The sequence below is a fragment of the Trachurus trachurus genome (assembly GCF_905171665.1).
Source record: "Trachurus trachurus genome assembly, chromosome: 3".
NCBI classification, from domain to species: Eukaryota; Metazoa; Chordata; class Actinopteri; order Carangiformes; family Carangidae; genus Trachurus; species Trachurus trachurus.
The window spans coordinates 20,968,767-20,989,095 of record NC_139893.1 but is presented as its reverse complement, the minus strand read 5'-3'; the positions used below and the strand labels follow the sequence as shown (position 1 = coordinate 20,989,095).

Sequence of the window (20,329 nt, the reverse complement as noted above, 5' to 3'; positions counted from 1 at the left end):
AGTTTCGCTGGCACTTTCCTGGAGGCCTCGTTCCTCCCATCAGATTCCTCTTCCACGGGCCCAGAAGGCTTCCTTCCTACCTGCACAGCATTTTGGCAACCTGCTTTATTATAGCACATACAACAGCATCATTTTCCAGGCAGCTGTGTGTGTGTGTGTGTGCATAATGCTTATCTACATATTGACTTGGATTAAACCCACATCCTTGTCTGCCATAATAATTACACATTTTGTAAAAGGAAGTACTCAGTTCTTCCTGAACCTGAGGCGGGCAGCTGCAGGAGTTGCCCACCGGCGCCCCACAAACACACCTCCGGCACTGCCTCGTATCCAAACAGCTTCAGCTTACACCTACAGCCATTGCCTTCCATGATGTAATGGCGGCTTTCTATTAGACTCCAACTGAACAAAAAGTGGCATCGCGAGCACGGTTAAAAGTGTTTCCGTGGCTCATAAGGACAAAGCAGATTGGATCGGTCGCACAGGTAATAAAGACAGCAAGGGCCAGTTTTATAGTTGCCAATGAGTCAGACCATACACATGCACTACTGGACACATCTCAGCACATGCAAACACACACACAAAGCAGTGGAGTGGAGTGAATGTTCAAATTTTGTGGTGCTCTGACTTTGTTGCAATGCAAATAAAAATCTCTCCATGACATATATTTAGAAGACTGATGCAGGCGTCAGAGGACTATTCACAACTCTCCCAAAGTTCTATCAGTGCAGGGTGTTCATTAGTCCAACAAATACATAATTTATGCAATCTAAAAAATACATGTGATCATGAATCAAAATGGGAATGAGAGACACAGAAACATTGAGGTTCTCTAGTGATGCCAATTCTTTGTTTCAGGAAAAGGGAATAGAGGTCAAGTGTTGGGCAGCTGCCGCACCCAAATGCGGCCAAATGCAACATCACTGCTCTGTTGTTTAGATGCCAAACCAGAGCCCACCATCATAACACAGCACTTAATACTAGCAGGGATCTGTGGATATCACACTTATTTTTCTCTCAGACAACACAGATTTATCATTTTTAATTATCCATTCATCCAACCTTTTGTTTAAACAGTAATAAAGATAGAATAAATATGTATATACAGGGCATCATATTTATGGATTTCAGTTGCCCGTCCAGGCCATTAGTGGGACAGTAATAGACTGCATGTTAATGGACAGCAATGGGAGGACGCAACATTTCCAGCAATAGATATAAGAATGGCAGTGGAGCCAGTTGCCTTTATCCTCTACTCCACGCAAGACTGATAACATTCATGTGCATGGTGATGTCTGAATTCTGCTGAGATTATTTGTCAAAAACGCCTGAATTTCACAGTTAATTGGACTCCCTAATTAGCACAGGATGTCTAATTCCCATTGCAGTCAGTGTGCTAAATGGTAAAGCTTTAGCAAGCGGATGCCATTCCTTTTGGTTTGAGTGCAGAGACTCCCCGTGCAAGCCGAGCTACACTGTACATTACACACTCAATGATCGATTCTAAATCTTAATTAGGGAAACGACAAACAAGCAAGGACACTTAATGAACTGTGTACCTTGTCAAACAGCTGGTTGATTATATTTATTGAGATATATGTTAAATTTAATGATCTGGGCAATTAACTGTAGACCCCTGTGTAATCTCTGAGGGACATGAAGGGGCCAGGGAGGCAAGCACCAGGGCCACAAACCTAATGGAAAGCAGCTGACAAATATTTGTCATCCCCGGAGTGCTGAAACAGGCTGTCAGCAGCTCAAAAGACCTTGTGTCCAGAAATAAAGATGTCACACGATACATGTTTCAGGCACTCTCTGCTTTGCTGGGACCTCATCCCATTTAATGATCTGAGATGTTCAGCAAAAACAATACAGAAACATAACAAAAGATATCTGAAAGTGGGCACAGTCTTTATTATGAGTGCCTTTTTTTCATGGCCATCCATTTCTAACTTTTTTTTTCTAAATTGGTCAAATGGAAAGCAGTGAAAAGCGAGGGGAAAAAAATTAAGCTGAGCCGAAAAGTGCGACTTGGATTTAATATTTTATAATTGCCAAGGGACATTCTAAGATCAATGAATTTTTGCCCGGGACGCACATCAGAAAGAGATGTACTTCAGTCTTTTTAGGGAACATTGGTCTATTTAATTCCAGTGTCTGATGCATGTGAAATATGCCTTCCATGGCCTCCTTCTTCTTCCCCAGGCACTGCTGCAGGCAGACATTACCACTTTTAATGGGCCGCCATGAGAAGAGGCAAGTCAGCCAATAACCCATCCTCACTAATGGATCGCCTTGTTTGTTCTCTTTCACCATTTTTTGAAGCTAATTTTAGATGTTCTGTTTTTCCGTTAAAAGACAAAATAGAGGACACTGTATAACATCATAACACAACAACATTTTAGCACAAAACATTGAAATAAATGGTCTTTAGACCGAGCGACAGATAAGAACCGGATCCTTTGAGCATCTCTGCTGAGTAAAGTAGCTGGTGGTTGGTCTAGGTTATCAGGGGTAACTCAAGACTAACTACAAGTCAAAGCAGGACACAGCAGGCAACTGAAAGAAAAGGAGACTTTTGGGGCTTGTGGTAAAAAGCTTAGGGGTGGAAATAATGGGGCTTGTTAACAGCAGTAGTTTAAGGATGGGAATGATCAACTTATTGACTGGTAAAATTGTCTAAATATAAATTTGCCATGGCTTATGAAAACAAGTAAGAACTTGAAATTTACATTCTTGAATTAAATTACACTTTCCTCTGTTAGTAGTTTGTCAGTGGTTACAGATTTTAAAAAAAAACCCCCAAAAAGAACAGAATAAATATGACGAATATAATAACATAAATATGTCTCTATTATATATGATCACTCAAAAGTAAAAAAACAAAAACAAAAGAAAAAACACATTACAGAATGCATGACTTTTGGTCTACAGTTGTTGTTTTTTTGGTACAACTTTGCATCATTTAAAGGTCACATTGTTCTGCCTTTAATCATTAATTAATTACATTTCTACAGACATTAGTAGCTAGCACAACTACCTCAAAAGCATGTGTGTGCATTACATTGATATAATCTCGCTCTCTCCTTTTTTAATGCAAACTGCAGGAGATCAGCAATGATGTAGTCAATGTACAGATGGTGCTCAATTATTTAGTGTTGAGTATTAAGCAGAGAAGTGCTGCTCACAGGATGCATGATACACACCTCCACCGAGAAAAGCCCTGAATCAGATTCTGGAAAACTCAAACTACGCTCTATGTTGGCATTTCTGCCATCTAGTTGTAGTATTTTGCCTACTCTATACATATTACCACCTCTCATCCACCCTCCTTGGCATTCTTCTGCCCCCCTGCCAGCACCTAATGAAAGATCTTTTCCAGCTTTTTCCTCCTTTCTTTCCCCGGGCTCAAACCTTGACAGCTGACAATGGAGCTGACATAAAACTTCAAGTCGAAGCAAAACAAACTTAAACACATAGTGACAAGAAAATGCACTGCTCCCTGAAAGAAGTCAGGGTTATATCTAAGAGCATCGCAGGAGGTCCTATAAATAACAACAGTAAGTCACACAAAGAAACAGGAGTTTCTTAAGTGAGCCATATCAGGAAAAAAAAAATCTGCGGGCTCTCCAGGGCTCCACCATGTAAGTTTCAGAGGCTCTGTGTTGACGACTTCATTAGCAGCGCCCGCGCTCTAAAACTCTCAAGTTGTTCGACAACATTGTCACGTGTTAAGAATAAGAACTTAGAGGCCCAGAGTTCCCATCTCCTCCAGGAAAGAAAGAAGCACAAGCGTTGAATGAAAAAGCAGCGATCGAGGCGTTTTCTCTGCCGATCCCTATGAGTGGTGAAGGCGTAGGATGAGGAGAGTGGGTTTCCACAGTGCGGTGCAGCACAGCATGGGGCCCAGGATGTTAGGCTGTCCCCATGTCCCTGGCCAGGAGGCTAGCTAGAGAGCCAGCCATTATCGACCCGCCTCCATAGCATTAAGGCGGAGGAGGGTGGTGGTAGTGGTGGTGGTGGTGGTGGGGGGCAGCAAATTTCATTCTTCAGAAATTTAATTATATCAAGATTAACAAGGGAGGTAATTAATTTCTTTAAGATGGGTATCTTTTAAGTGCCTGGGGCTCAACTTTGTTGTCAAAACTGTATATTTAACCATTATTTCAGGGCAAAGTTTTAAAGGCAGAAATGAGGGGGATCAGTACTTTGCCATGAATATGGATATACAGAAGCTTCTTATCTAAATAGAAAGATTACAGTGTTAATACTAATGTGTACATTTATGTACATATATAAATGTAAGGTTTATTTAGGACTTGTTTTAAATGTCTTCATCAACTATAGCTAAAATAATTTCTTCATTCACTGAAAATAATTCATTTTTTTCTTATTCTGAAGTCTTGCATTCTTGTGGCTTGACCTGTCCTAGATAGGTTTACCAGACTCAGAGCCTGAGGTTGAAACCATAGACCACAGTGTAGGCCACAACGCCACCATGGACTGTTTTATTGTTTTATTTGTTCGGATCCCCATTAGCTGTGCTCTAGAGTAGGCTACCGCTAGTCTTCCTGGGGTCCACATTTAAAACCTGGACTGAACACCATCAGCCTGTCAAAGACATTAAGTTAAGTAGCCAACAGTGCAAACACAAACACTATCATTTCCAGGTGGGAACTCTAACAGGAAAGAAATAAGGTTTTCACACAGTTTTTTGTAAAACCAGGTAACTTAAATTATGAGGGGAAAAATATAAAGTAGTCCCAAGCTTATTCCTGGATGTTAGGCTTATGAGATAACAAGCCCAGATCCCATTTAGATATCTGCATGAAAAGCCAAGAAATTATTTAATGTTTTACAAAAATGGTTCCAACCACTTGAGATTTATTTCAGTGATGCAGATTGATTTTCTAGTTTAGACGGAGCACCATCAGGTCAAAAAGCTTCATCAATATCCTTTTGTATTAGTGCATAATCCATCCATATAATATAACCTTACAGAATCGGTGAATTACAATTCCACAGAAAGTGTTTGATTTCTGTGTGAACAACCTGGGTGGTGGAAGAAGGAGTAAAGCTCAGTTACATTTTGTGTTATATAAACCTTATGCTCCCCCAGTCTTTACATATTTCAGTTCATGTGAAGGGTCAAGAGCAAAGTGGACAGAGAAAGTAGAAGCAACATGCTGGTCTGAGGTTCCTGGGTCTTGTTACATGAATATAAACATATCAAGCTCAGCCCACCACCTTGTGTGTGTCGTTCCCTCTCGTGTCACACTGATGCTGACACATTTGCTTTATAGTTTAATATCCTGTCTTGACTTGAGTTGCCTCTTCAACGAACCATTATCAGTTAGCTTATCAAAACTCTTATCATGTACTCCACAGTTCAACTATCCAGGTCTTGCCAAAGGGATTCCTTCATCAATATGGTCTATGGCTTTATTTCCTTTTGGGATTGCAATCAGTTAATAGAGATAACAAATAATACTGATTAATGTTTGTAAAACACTGTGCTGGAGTTGTAGTAATGTGTTAAGTTGTGTGTCTTTCATTATCTTACTGTATATGATTATAATATGTAAAATAGAGTAAAATGTCACTGTAATGTAATGTAATGTTATGTTAAGCAAGAATTTCCTCAAATTCTGTTCTTTCATATTTTGTATAAGCTATTTCAGTATAATGGAAGTGAATAAATGCATGAATGAATTCCACACCACTGAAGAAAAAATAAATGTATTTAACTTTTCATGCTAATGTTATGGTTGCATTTTAAATACTTTAACCTATAGTGCATAGTGCAATAACCACTAGTGGTTAACACTGTGCTCTGTATTGTGCATGAGAAGGGAAAGTTGGCAAAGTGCACTGTGTTAAAGCTCTAAGAACGCATGGCATCTGGCCAAAGAGCCCCTGTAACCAAGACTCTCCTCTGTCTCCTTTGTGTCCTCGCTCGAAACACACAGTTGCCTTGAAACGTGAAGTCAAACCAATATTACAGTATTCTTGACATTGTGAAACCACCAGCACACGCTCTGTGCCCTCATATAATCATATTTTTGTAGTTTATATAGATGGGGAACCCACACAGGAATCCTTATGCTCCATTACAGCCTGATATAAGTCAAGCTAAAGTCATCTCAGTCTACTTGTGATTCCACCCTGCATCTCTTTAGTGGTCAAATAAATACATTTGTAAATACAGCAGTTAATCAGGGGTTAATGTCAGTGCACTCAGTGGATTTCGCTGAATCCTCCATATGGTTTTAGAAAAAGTGGAGCTCCACATATTGAAGGAAACTAAAAAAAAAAGGATGGTTAAGTGAGGTGTCTTTTCCACTTACAGTGCCCACTGTGCATGTACATTGGACATGGAGAGAAGAGAGAGACGTTGTGGAGGAGGACGCTGTAATGAGTATTGTGTACTCACACATTGCTGCCACTGAACCAACAACCATGACTTTCTAACCAAATACAATTCCCAACAGACTCTGGGTAGAGATGGGTAAGAGATGGAAAGGAAGAGGAGACGAGGAGGAGGAGGAGGAGGAGGAGGAGGAGTAGGAGGAGGAGTAGGAGGAAGAGGAAGAGGGGTTTCCTCCTCCTATCCCTTCTCCTAGCGTTCAGTTGGCCATCTTCTTCTTAACCAAACAGCCTGGTTGGTCCTAGTCCTCTGAGTCCTTACGCCCCCCCTCTGGCTCCGGAACCCTCGTGGTCTGCGAGTTTCCTGTTTGTCTGGTTGAAGACCTGGCCGTTTTACTCCCAGGCGGCACATTGGGAGGGACGCAGGAAGAGGAGGAGGAAAAGGAGAGGGAGAAGGAGAAAAAGCACAAGAGAGAAGGACAGAGGGGAGGTTGGCGGGGAGAAGGCAAAGGGAGAGACACTGAACACTCCCGAGTTGGGATTGATTTACTTCATTAACCGAGATTACAAGTTTAACTTACAAACCAGAGGTCAAAATTTCTCATTAACAAGGGGACCGTGGAGAACCTCAGGGCTTGGAGACCACTCTTATTACTGACTACACATTTCAATCTGTCTTTGATGTTCCATGTCTGCCTTTCTACCCCCTCTTTCCCCCTCCTATTTTTTGGCAGCGAGGTTGATTTTAATTGTAGCTATAGAACAGAGCATAGTTTGCCTGTAAGCCAGCCTCCACATCTGTAGTGAGTGCAGCTTTAGTGATATTGGGTGCAGTCCATAGCTTGGGGCTAATTTTAATGGTCCCCCCCCCTCCCTCCTTCATTGGAGACTCAGATTGTTTTCCACGTGATTCCTGTTAATTTAGCTGGAGGAAAGGGCATCAGTTTTCCTTGTGCTTTTTCCCCCTCTCTCCCCATGCCTCTCACTCTATTGCCTCACTCCTTCTTTCTGATCTACAGCCTCAAAGAAAGAAGGTGAAATGAATTCAAATGGAAAAATAGACTGTGCTCACTATTAAATCGCTCGCCTACCTTTGTCCCTTGCATTGCGCCTGGTCGAAGCAGATAGGAGAAAGGCAGTGCGGTTGTACAAACCAGGGCAATTCAGTTGCTATTGTCGTTTTTGCGTCAACAAACAAAGCGCTTCCTTTGATGTGATAAATGGCCTAAGTGCCTGGATGATAACTCTGTGCTCATAAATGTGTCAAGGATGTTTCAAAGCTCTGAGCATGTTTAACACTGCAGGACATTGTGCGTCGAGGCAATTTTTACATCGCGGAACCTTCAATGCGAAACCTTAGATGTGTCTCTATCTGTCTTTCATAAGCTACTGTAGCAACACAATTTAGTCAAGACGCACCAAATGTGTAGAGAGGGAGATCATAACACGCAAAAAATCAATGGGGGGAAATGAAACAGTGAGCAGTAACAGTCAAATCATGTTAAAAGTGTGAAAGGACTGAATGCAGAGGGTGTGATGGAACAGTCATTGTGAATAAAGCTCTATTTGACAAACTGTATCCCGTCCCTGACACACTGAGCTAAAACCCATCTTTATCTCCTCTACATACCATACACAAATACTGACGTGGCAGGAGAGGAGCAAAGGATGGGAGATGTTATATAGTCTACCTACAGCCAGTCACCACTTGTAACTGCAGATGCTGCTCAGCTGCAGCAGTGCTGTACACGTGCTGACAGTTGCGTTGCTAAATACACCCAAAGAATTAAAGAAAAATCAGCCTTTGTGTTCTTTTGAATGTAGACGCACAAGTGGTTTTGGTTCCCAAGACATGTACCCAAAGATTTGCTTTGTCAATAGCTCAACACTTATTAATCAGGCATTAAAAGTCTAAATGGCATCGTGTGGCGCAGTTGGTAGAGCAGGCAGCCCATATACAGAGATGACAGTCGGCCCCGGTTCGAGGTGGCCCTTTACTGCATGTCATTCCCCCGCTCTCTGTCTCCCCATTTTCTGTCTCTCTATACTATACTAACCAATAAAAGCAAAAATGCCCAAAAATATACTAAAAAGTCTAAGTGTCCACGTCTTCAAGCTAAGATGTAAAGGTCAAAGGTCATTTGTGCCTTCATCATACTCCCATCCACCTTCAGCTGCCCTTTATCCCAGCTCCTCATCCCTCCACCTTCTTCAAGGTAGCTCACCCTTGACTTTTGTGTTGCCCTTCAAAGGCATATGCGTTCTGATGGGGGGTGGGGGGGTAAAGGCTGTATGATTGGGGCTACTGAGCTGGGGGGGAGTGGGGGGTTGTGTGTTTGTGTGTGTGTTTTGGAGTTGTGTGTGCGCCTGTGCAGTGACCCACTGCTGGGGCCACAGCAGGCCCCCTTCCAGGGAGCCAGCCAGCAGCCCCTGCCATTGGCTCCTCGGAACTAATCCACCCTGCGGAGCCCTGTAAGGCCCCCTTTGTTCCCTCCTGCAGACTAGATCAGGCTGGAGACAGACACTCCAGTCTTGACTGGCTATCAGTTTCACAGCCCGTGGCGATCCACATCCAGGCACAAGCCAAAGCCCGGCCAAGCCACCATCAAATTAAAGGTGGGCGAATGGGGAGTGGGGAGGTGTGGGGGTTGGGTTCGGGGGAATGGAGTGAAATTGTGTCACCTGAATTCCGTCACAGTCCGAACACGGCGGAAAGGTGTTCTGACGAGGTAAAGAACATGTGGGAGAGGAGGAGGATTTCAACGGGAGTTCTGCCTCTTGGTGAACAGAGCAGGATCTCAACAAGGCCATTATCTGGCTCATAATTTGAGCTCTGGCACAGCACTGAAGGGCTGCCTTTGTCTGGGATTAATGCGGAAAGCTCAGGATGCGATGTCAGAGGGAAATAATCAGCATGGGCCCTTCATAACGTTGGCTGCTTGTGCTCCTGGCCAGGGCCCCCCGGCTCATTTCTGTGGAGATGAAATCTATGACAAGCCCCTCAGTGAAGCTAAGAGCAGGCAACAGTCCAGTAACACCCACAGGCCTCCAGGCATCCTGTGACCCCCTTAGAAAAGTCACATTCACTTTGCTCTGGAGAAGGGAAAGAGAACGCCGCCGGCGCTTCCAGCCCATGTGAAATGAAGAAATGTGAGGAGGTGAAAACGAAGTGAAAATAAGTTAAGATTCCTCCTCCGCCCCCTGTGCAATCACTCCAGAGAGGGGGGGGGGGGGGAGCGCACACTGTGACTTCACTTCTTTATACCCCTCTAATTAAACATGAACAGGACATTAAAAAAAAAAACAGGGGAAAAAAGACAACAACTCGAGCATAATGTATATTCATGTTTATGTTGTATAACTGCATTTGGGAAGGCAGTTTGAGAGAGCTTTTTTGAATGCAGCAGAAGGTCGCAGGCTAATACCCATCAGGGTAAAACATTCTGAAAGAGGTTGGCACTGCACTCAAGGACCAGAAGTAATGCTTTTATTTTGTTATTTATGCTTTTTTTACCGGGTGCATTACTATGCTCCTCTGCAGCATATTGCTGCTAAGCGAAGGATGTGAAGATGCAACTCGATAAGTAGGTTATTAAAATGACCAATTGACATTCAAAATTCAGCCTATTTTAGATTCATCATATTTACAGATGAATATGTGGTATTCAAATGTTTCTCCTGCCTGAAGGAAAATGTGACTTGGTACAGCAACTGTGCGTGACTTCACGTATGACACTGTGCCGGAGAAATATGATACTGAAGCAACTGCTTATGGAACCTCAAACAGGAGACGTATCTTATAATAACAGAGTTCAGCTTAATTAAGAGCAGACTGGGCCAGTCGCATGGGAGTATGTCACCGCGTTGCCTGTAACATTCACTGGTGTTTCCTGCCACCCTTTGTCACGTTTACTGACTCTGATTGCAGACAGTCGCTTATTAGACACATTCTTAAACCTGGCTAATGCTAAACTGGTTAAGCACGAAAAAGGATGTGTGGTATCATGGATACAATGGCTCTACAACTGAAGCCTCAGGCAAAACGGAGACCAACAAAGAACCTTTTTCCACTAAACAAACCCACTCCCTGGTGCCTCGAGAAAGGTAATGGCTCAAGACTCTGATTGGAGATTGCAGATTTGTTTGTCTTCATCCACTTTTAAGATGAATAAACATGAGAACATCGTTCAGAGGGCTGTGCGCTGTGTCGCTGGCCAAATAATGCATTACCAATAATGCATTTCACAGCTCCCTCACCAAAGCCACTTCTGATGTACTGTACATAGGCCTACAAACTGAAACTGAATTCTCGCTCAGTCAGGAACCTAAGGCAACTGGGCAAAATATAAATATGAGCACATAAATATGATTATAATAAATAATAAAATGAAGCCAAGGCATCTGGTTCATCTAATCTTAATTATCATTCATTTCTATGCTTTCACACAGTAAAATGTTTTAATGTAGGATGATGGTGACCCATTACCCAGTCCATTTACATCACCCACAAAACTTGGAAAACTCTTGTTTCAGTGCTTTGTGGAAAGGCTGATGTCTAATACTGTGGTTGTGCAACTACTGCCGGAAACCATCTCAACCCTTCTCCCATCAATGAATTACTGTTCCTAATTTGTGGTTTTGTGTTCTCAAAGGTTCTTAATACTAAACTTGAACTTGGATACTATTAGACTTTTATTTGAACAACTCTCAATGGCCAAATAATCACTAATCCATTTGCCATTGTCATTATGATCACATTACAACAAAAACATTTTTTGTCCTTGGCTTAGAACAAAAGGATTACGAGGGATAACTGTTATTGGGATACTCTCATGTCATATTTTCATTACCAATCTCCAAAACTAGTGTCATATTGCACTGCAACGGCTGTGGGTTACGATCATCTGTCCTGAGAACAAAGTCGGTCACTGCACATAGGTTCGTAATGTCAGAGAGCTCTATTGGCTATTACGTTTTTGGCAACTGTAACCTTCATCTATGAACACTTGAGAAGTGTGGATCAATAAAATAGTGAGTGTCCAGTGAGTCATTTCTTGCATACCATCTACAACCCCTCCATGTTTGAACTCACAGTCAGCGATGACACAGGAAGAAGAATTACCACTGAACACTGCCTACACAAAAATATAATGCATGAAAAAAAAATTGATCACTGTATTCTTTGAAGAAAGTCAATTTTGATGACTTGCAGATTGTCCTTATTACACGTAAATAGTGCTTTTCTTTGAAACCACGGGAAAAATAAAACATGTTCTCTTGCATAGTATAGTGACTGCAAGACTGCTTTTGTTGTCAAGAGTAGACATCAATTTAGCCAAAACATTACAGCCAATCTGCTTCTTACCTCGGTCCCTGATGGGGTGGCGCCTGGTGAATCCACTTTGCGTTTTTTGCGGGGTCCAATGGCAGCTAGTGCTGTAAGGTTGGCATCTCGCTGCCTCATCTGCGCCAGTTCCTGTTGCTGCATCTAGTGATGACACAAGAACACAAAGATAAGAAAATAACCCTCTACTCTATGTGTGGCTATGTAACCCACATGCATCTCTTTGAATTAGAAAATACATCACGTGTAAGGTATCAATGTGCACCAGTAACACCAACGTGCCACCACCAACTAACAGAAGTGGGAATTTGTATGTGTTACATGTGTAATCTGATATGTGTTGGCTTTGGGGATTACAGTGCATTTATCTGCATGAAACAAACATCCAACTAAAATCCACACCAAATTTAACCATGTGTGATACAGAACCTATTTTAATTTAACATTTCTACTTGACAGCACTGATGGTTTCAAACTTTAAAACATCACTTTCTCCTCTCTCTGAATATCTTAACCAAATTAAGAGGCACTATGACAGTTATTTAAAGCCACACAAGTGAAACAAGAAACACAAGATTTGAATTTTAGATCACTTTGGTTTTAATTTAAGGAACATTTGTAACCAAAACGGTCCCATTTAAAAGCCCTGCAGCAGGATGTGGGACCAGATGCGCAAAACTGGGTACATTTGTCATTAAAACTTGGTGTAAGCACAAATCCAGATATGCAGTAATTCATACACAATCTTTAGTACAAATTTTAAAGCTATGTTGTGTACACAAGATCCAGCTTCATCAACCCAACTAATCGAGAAAATAGGTGCACGTGAAAGAGCCTCATTTCCACAGGTTTCACCAACTGTGAAACGTACCTCACTAAATTTAAATAAATAAGATTAGTAAATATTACCACTGTATGTACTACTGGGGGAGAGAATGCACGATGCGTGTACAAACTCACTGCACTTTTTTTTGTTAAAAATACCAATTTAAGTACAGGAAACAGTGTACATATTTTTATGAATCTGGCAGAATGAAAGCAAAAGTAGGACCAAATGTCAAAGTGAAAATATAAAGGGAGCACAGGAGAAACGAAAACCTGCTGCGTCCTTATATCTGTCTGAAAATGAACTGTGTAGGCTCTTCTCAGCTGAACAAAATGGAAGCCTGTTTTCAGCCATTAACAAAGCTTCTGTCGAAGTGTGTGTGTGCATGTGTGTGTGTAGTCACAAGGTCCGATTGTGATTTTTGCAGTTTGTGATATATATAGGGGAGGTTGTAGGGAGGCACTGCCTAAGGTAATGTCATGTCTGGCCTCAGGGCTGAGGGGGAACCCAGCGTTGCTTGGAGCTGCCCTTTCTATTGGGTGGATGTGTGAGAGCCTGAGGCCATGGCACAGAGGGTGTCAACACTCCCTCCAACATGCAAACACAATACACAGACCCACACAGACCCACACACGCACACACACACATACACTCACACACGTGTCTATCAATCTTGGCCACAGCACAGGGAATGCCTACCCACCAGCTTGCCTGCATGCCTGCCCGCTGGGGAAGAGAGGCCTGGGTTGAAGCGAACAGGGACAATCAATGTGCGCTTTCATGTCTTTCATGTTCTTTTATGTTATCTCTCAGCATGTGTTCGCTGGGCGCTGGTGTTTGTGTGCAGCATGTATGCATGGTTTCTGATCAGGGGAAAATTTCCCGTTACTTTCAGATGGTGCACTGTAAAAGGTTGTTTTGGTGTACAAAGTCTGATCTAAAATGTGCATGCACTTGGCTCTGATTTTTCTCCTAAAACCCCGCTGGCAAGGCATGCCCTTTAGGGTGTTGCCACTTCACATTTAGCACGGCGGAACTGTTGAAAGATCCAAACACGCTGACAACACAAAGTAGGGAAAATAATAGCAGTCAGTACCAACCGGCTGAATATCTAAATTCTTCTCTCTTGTTTTTTAAATGGATAGTAGTGAAAATAGAGATACCGTCGCTAAAACAAATACTAGGTAATGACGTGGACAGGAAGCCAAGAAGTGAATTCAGGGAGTGCTGAGTTGGGCTCTTAACACTGTGCAAATGCAGTCAGAAACTGAGGATCACAACTGGACGTGGCAAACAGGGCGGAGATGGCAAATGTAGCATTAATGTTATCAATGCTAACCTTATTAGGCCTCACCACAAACAACACACAAATCTCTCCAGGCCCTGAGAGAGCAACAGAGAGAGAGGAAGAGAGAGAAGAGTCCGCTATCTCACTGATGGCACCGGGATGATCTCTGCCTGGCAGTTGGCACCAGGCATGGGCTCCCAGCGCCCACAGCAACTGCCTGCATTTTCAGATTTATGACTGTATGATAAATGAAGACTTCATTTTACCATCTGCAACCCTCCAGTCTGCGTTTCCTGTCAGTACAGAGGTCCACCATGACACTGGGAGACTGATTTCTGATCTCAATCTGGTGCCACTATGCCGAGTCTACCGTCTTTCCTTTGATGACTGCCAGCTGATCCAAGCCAGAGTTGGGCCAGGCTCTGATACATTTGTTTTCTCTTAGGAGTTTTTATTTTTTATTTTACAATTATCATTCAGTTCAAACATTCACATAAAGTGCATTCATCTAGACACACACACACAGGTGTTCAAATGTTATGGGGGAGTGGGAGCAGGATGCAGGAATGTGGATGTTGGCTTCAAACTCTTTCAGTCCCTAGATTACTGTTAACATAAACTATCGGTGCCACTCCCTGTTGCCTGGTCTTTCACTCTGTAATGTATTTTTAGTTGTTGATCAGCTCTTTTGTCAGGAAAGCCATCAATCTCCTGGTGCATTTCTATGTGTTGCTGCTGTTTCTCTGATGCTGTTTGTTTGGAACTAGTCATGATTGCACAGATAAGTAAAATTGAATACTGCAGAACACCTCTTTGACATATTTAGATCTCATTGAGACAGACATGGAAATCAAAAGTGTGACCCATGAGAATACGACTCTCCCTTTACTTTGCAGACTATCCTGTCAGCAACAACCTCCCAAAACTTCAAAGGTCACAATGGCGATTAAACCCAAACTGGAAGAACAGCCAGCTGGCAGGATGCATACATTTGCCAGATCCGATCAATGGAACCACATAAATATCTGCTGTTCTAAAGTCGTATAAATACCAGTGCTTCCAGTCTGCATGTATGCCCTTTTGAAGCAGCGAACTGGGATTTGTCAAGCCAAATTATTAGCAAAGGTCAGGAGATGTAGAACATTTTCAAGATACACACAGAATCAATCTACAGCTTTGTTACAAAAAGGATTTAATCTTGATGCAAAAAGCACAGTGTGATTATGTTATGGCCGGTGTGGTGAAATGGGACGTGTATGGGAATACCAATAAGTACATCTCTGGGGAAACACTTGTCGCAGTTGCACAAAGCTCCACAACAGATGTTGAGTGCCCTGCTAAGTGCATATCAGTTAACACTATGATGACTTCACCCAGTGTTTTATGACAGTAAAAAAAAAATCCCGTTATCATTACCTGGAACCGACCACAAAAAATACAGCATCTTACCTATGAAACCGAAGGAAACATTCTTCATATGCTTGAAAAATCAATCCAGATGCTAAATAACATGTATTCATCAGACTACTGGTGTCATGGACTTGGAAAAACTCCTACAAATTAATATTCAAACAAAACTAAAACTCGGTTTAAAGATAGAGCATGTCAGTATTTATCAGAAATTTTAAAAAGCACCATCTGAATCAGTATAGCTGCTGCTAACAAATAAAAGGTTGATCTGAATAAAATTAAAGTTAAATAATGTTGCATTACTAATGTCTGTTTATGTTCACTAGATACAAATACAATGTAAATCCATTTCTCAGAAGGAGAAATAATAGCAGCCCACCTCAAATTATTTTCGTATAAGAACAAATGGGTGGTCTATGCATGCCTTGTCTTTGTGTACAGTATTACAAACAAATTGTGGAAGTGAAAATTGTTAGATCCATTTGGCTGTCTCACTATTGCTTTCTGTCGTCACCTGTTTCCCACATCTTGAATTATTCAGAAGTATAACTTCAAGCTCTGTACCCTTGATAGATCGGTGAAAATGTCTGTCAAGGCCTAAATAAGAAATAGCAGTCCTTGTTCTCAACACAGAATAAAGAGCAGTATGTTCTCTCATGATGCAAAAATGTCCAAAATACAGCAAGAACCTCAGAGCGATCTTATGCTCGGAGTGAAGAGGAGGATGAGCTGCAGGAGCCATGATGGCCAACCTGCCATTCTCCATCTCTGCTGTTTTTAACAAAAGCTTTTCTCTCCCTTTCTCACTCTCTCCCTCCCTCCCTCCCCCTGGCCTGAGGGGCTGCTCCTGGCCCCCCAGACGCTTACAGACAGATGTCCTTGGTAGAGCAGAACACGCTCTGCTTGACGTCACAAGCAGCTAGAGGGCTGTGAAGGAAGCTAAAGGGCTCTTTGCCCTGCAAAGACCACAGCATAAAAGCCAGACCACGGGTTTTTTGAGTTGGCCTGTCTCCTACCCTCCCCCTAGCCAGCCTTGGTCCAATAAGACACAGCAGGGAGCTTCTCAGTATGTAGACATGACATATGCTACCTTGGTGAATGCGTTCATTTGTCCATACATTTTAAATAAGGTTTGGTGGCTCCAGTGGAAATCAAATCCCCTGTCATGGCTCTAAACTTTGTACTGCCAGTCTATAGGCTGAGCTGTATACATACATGCATATGTAAGGATAGAAAGCCGTACGGTCAAACTCTGAGGGGAACCTTCTCCGAAGACTGCTGTGCTTGTTCAAGTCCAGCCAGGTTATTTGTTTCATGTTGTTTTTCCACATTTACTGACACCTGATATGTTTCTGTCAACAAACTAAAAACAGCATCAATAGATTTTATGCCACAGAACCTTTTATTATCAAAAACATGACATACAAGGAGGTTATAATGCCACCCTGTTGTCACAATGACACATTTGTTTGCTTGTTGGCTGCATGCAGGCGGACTATTAGCTTACACATTAGCAAATATTTAGCTAAAGCATAGAGGGCTACAGCAATTAATGCACAATGTTTTATTATGAAAACACATTGATGCCAGTATTTGAAATTGACTTATTGTTTCCTCTACATTGAATATTAGCTTTAAGCCTATAACCTCTATGAGACTAAAATGCTAATAAAATGACAAAATAAATCATACGATAATAAACAGGCATAATGTTTATCAATGTCACCATTTTGGTTTGTTTCTTAATTAGCGTTAGCATGTTACTATTTATAAGTTGAAACTTTGCACTATGTGGCTATGGCTGTAGACTCAATATGATATTTCATGTTGTAACTTAGAACTATACACAAAATACAAATATGCATAAAAATATGACTGAATCAACAGCATTTCTTAGTTTGGGCATTAAGTTAAAAATCAAATCTAAGCATAGGCCTACAAATGTTTCATGAACGAGGCCATGTGGAATTAGTCAATGACATTTTTACTCAAACATAATTTTCTCTTACTCATCTCAAACACTATTTTAAGTCACTGATATCTATAACAGTTCATATTCTTTTGTGTAAGTTTCCTACTACTTAACATGAGTGTGTTGACATTTTACATGTTTTATGCATGTCTGTTACCCATGGATCTCATTCACCTGACACCCACATGGCCAACATTACGAGAGCATCTGTGAGCTGCATCTTGAGGCCTTTCTTCATGTGAAGTGCCTGGCAGTTAGTTTGCTGCAGGGAGAAGAGCCATTTGCACTAACCAATCAGGTTTCACTTCTCCATCTGCACTCAGATGCTACAAAAAGATGAGTTCAGCCTCGACCTGCTAATGCAGGCAAGCCTTTGTGCTAAGGCTGGAAAGAGACATGTATGACCTCATCCGCAGAATAACAATAATTACATATGGAAGTGTTCCTCAAGCTAAAATATTGAATATTGAATATTGATTATAAATGCACACACACACACACACACACACACACACACACACACACACACACACACACACACACACACACAGTATATACACATTATATATTAAATTAGTTGATGTATGGTACTGAGTCATGTGGAAAGATTCTTCCAGTAGTTTCAAGGCATATTTAGACCAGTATATATCTGCATTGGATTCTGTACCGATACCAATCACCTTGAAAAACACATCACAAATCAGTCGGTATTTAAAAAGTCTTTAAAAGAGAGACAAAAAATGCTCATAAATTCTGTTTCATCACCTTTTTCAACCCATATATCTCCAAAAATATTTCAGTAAGTCTGTTTGTGATTGTATTATTTTACCTACGGAGATTAATTCAAAATACATGCATGAGCTAATAGTCTTGGCTCAGAGTGCTCCATTTCCTCTGAAGCTGTGTATGTCAGAAGTGTTTCCAGGGCCAAGGACCAATTATTCAGAGCCCTCAGCCGTCCCTGGAGCTAAGGTCATTATGTGAGTGTCACTATCATGACCCTATGGTTCCTCTTCATCTGCAACTTATTTGCAAGAATTAAACCGTGCAGAGGGAGCCTGTGTGAAATGTGTGGATAAATTGAATGTGTCTAAAAGACTCCATGGCTCTTCTTCGGAGTCAGTATTATTTTTATAAATAATAACATTTGTGCTACACATTTTGGCAGAGAAGAGTGTTTAATGAAGGAGCCAGAAATCAGTGTTAAGCAGATTCTGACAGTGTCACACCGGAGCGACGGGGGGAGAGTGGTGATCATTAAAAATACTGCTTATCTAAGGGAAAATTTCCTACTTTAAATGTTCTCTCGCTTTGTCTCATTCCATGCAGCCGTGCTTCGTCTAGCAGTCTTCTCTCTCCCTGTTTCTCCCTCTCTTTTTTTAACATTTAGATTCGCCGCTCGTCACCTTCTATTGATCACGCCTAATTTGCATCCAGGAAAAGATGAGAACTCAGATATTCACACTCCGAGAGAGGACGATCTCAATGATTTATTCATTTCCAAATCAAAAAAAAAGGAGTGAAAGGAAGGTAGATGAGAAGGGGAATCTTCATAGGCAGCAAGCGACTAGCAGGCTCTGAGGCTGGGCTCCTCTTCCCCACACCGCCCCCAGGCACATGGTGTGCAAGTCCTCCTAATTAACAAGGTGAATCATGCTGCCGCTCTCTAATTAGCCAACATGACAATCTAATGGAAACATGCAGGCCGAGCTGGCACACTTAGCATCACCCCACAAAGACCTCACTACTGTCCTTCCCATATGAATTCCACAGAAATGACACCTCAGATTTTTGAATGAAAAGATGGGGTTGGTCGGTTCAGGGAAGTGTGTTTTTGGGAGAGGTCAGAAGGGATAAGTTGGCTGGTGAGGGTGAGATTTTTTTCTGCTTCTTCTTTTCTGTTATCCTCTGTGTGCATGGTGTTTGTTGCCTAATTGAAACATGTCCTGCCTCCTGCCTCCCTCTCACTTATATCCCAGGCACAGGAGGCTGGCACCTCGCCACCAGCATAGCTCAGCATGCCCAATTCCCCTGTCGCTCGAGTCCCAAGGAGTGCTCCAGCGCACAAAGAGAAAAGTGAACCTACAGGCTTGTACAGCAAGGAGAACGAGTCGCTATCTCCCTCTGAGGCAAAAAAAATCTCCTTTTTTTGTTGTTTTCCTTCTCATTACAGCACTTTGTAATATTCGAAAACACACAGGAACACCAAAGGTACTTTTAAAGCCCGCTTCTATTTTTTTTTCTTGTAATATGTCTTGAGGTGAAGAAAAAAACTGAAGTTGAGACTACCGACAACAAAGCAACAAATAAAAATAGGGTTACAGTGTACTGTTTTAGTAGCCCGCGCATCTTGTGGACCTACAAAACAGACCTTTCTTAAGCGATAATTAAATTATTCACATCAACATCTTGTATAATCTTCCAAAACATTAACATCCAGTTTAAGTTGTATTAGATTAAAGGACACCTGCTAAACTAAGGCATAACCTAATTTATATTTTGGTTTAAAAAGACAAAAAAAAAAAAGAAAAATAAATGTTCTTCTCCTCACAGTAGTCCTGCCTGCTGACCATGAAAGCTTGCTGCTCTACATCTATTAGGTATTGTGTATCTGTGAGGCCAGAAGACAAGAATATAACAACTATGAAGTGGGACACACAAAACAGCAGGAATTCTCTTTGAAAGTCAGTACAGAAAAGGGAGAGAACATGGAGGAGGGTAGCAGGCTTTTGCCCTGGGGCCAGCCTTATGGGGAAGAGCGCCTCTTTGAGCAGAGCAGTTTGTGGAGGGCCAGAGGATGGGAGCCTATGAACTTGCAGATATAACTGGCCTAATAAAAACTAAGGGTCTGCTACATTGTCCTCTGACATTCAAGAGCCTCTCCTCTCTGGAGAAGTGTGAGGCTCTGGCTGACGGGGCTTACAGTGTGGGCGGATTCCAGTCTTTCCGTGACCTGGTCACTTGTGGAGGATGCCAGGCCAATCAAGAAACATGTATGTGTGCATTAAGGCCTGGTGCACACCGGCTGAGCAAAGGGTTGTGATTTAAATAACACGGACATGAATGTGAACTATGTGTGTGTATTATGTGAGCTGTGAGGCTTAACATGCTTAATTTGACCAG

The 20,329-nt window shown here is 41.9% G+C and overlaps 1 protein-coding gene across 1 annotated transcript in view; it reads right to left on the bottom strand.

Annotated features, from left to right (window-relative positions):
* Nucleotides 1-20,329, bottom strand: part of LOC311008191 (transcription initiation factor TFIID subunit 4) — an 85,946-nt gene that overhangs the window by 10,712 nt on the left and 54,905 nt on the right. The window contains exon 13 of the mRNA XM_084001643.1: nucleotides 11,732-11,854. Within this exon, the coding sequence (XP_083857769.1) occupies nucleotides 11,732-11,854 (123 nt within the window). The remainder of the gene's footprint in view (nucleotides 1-11,731; nucleotides 11,855-20,329) is intronic.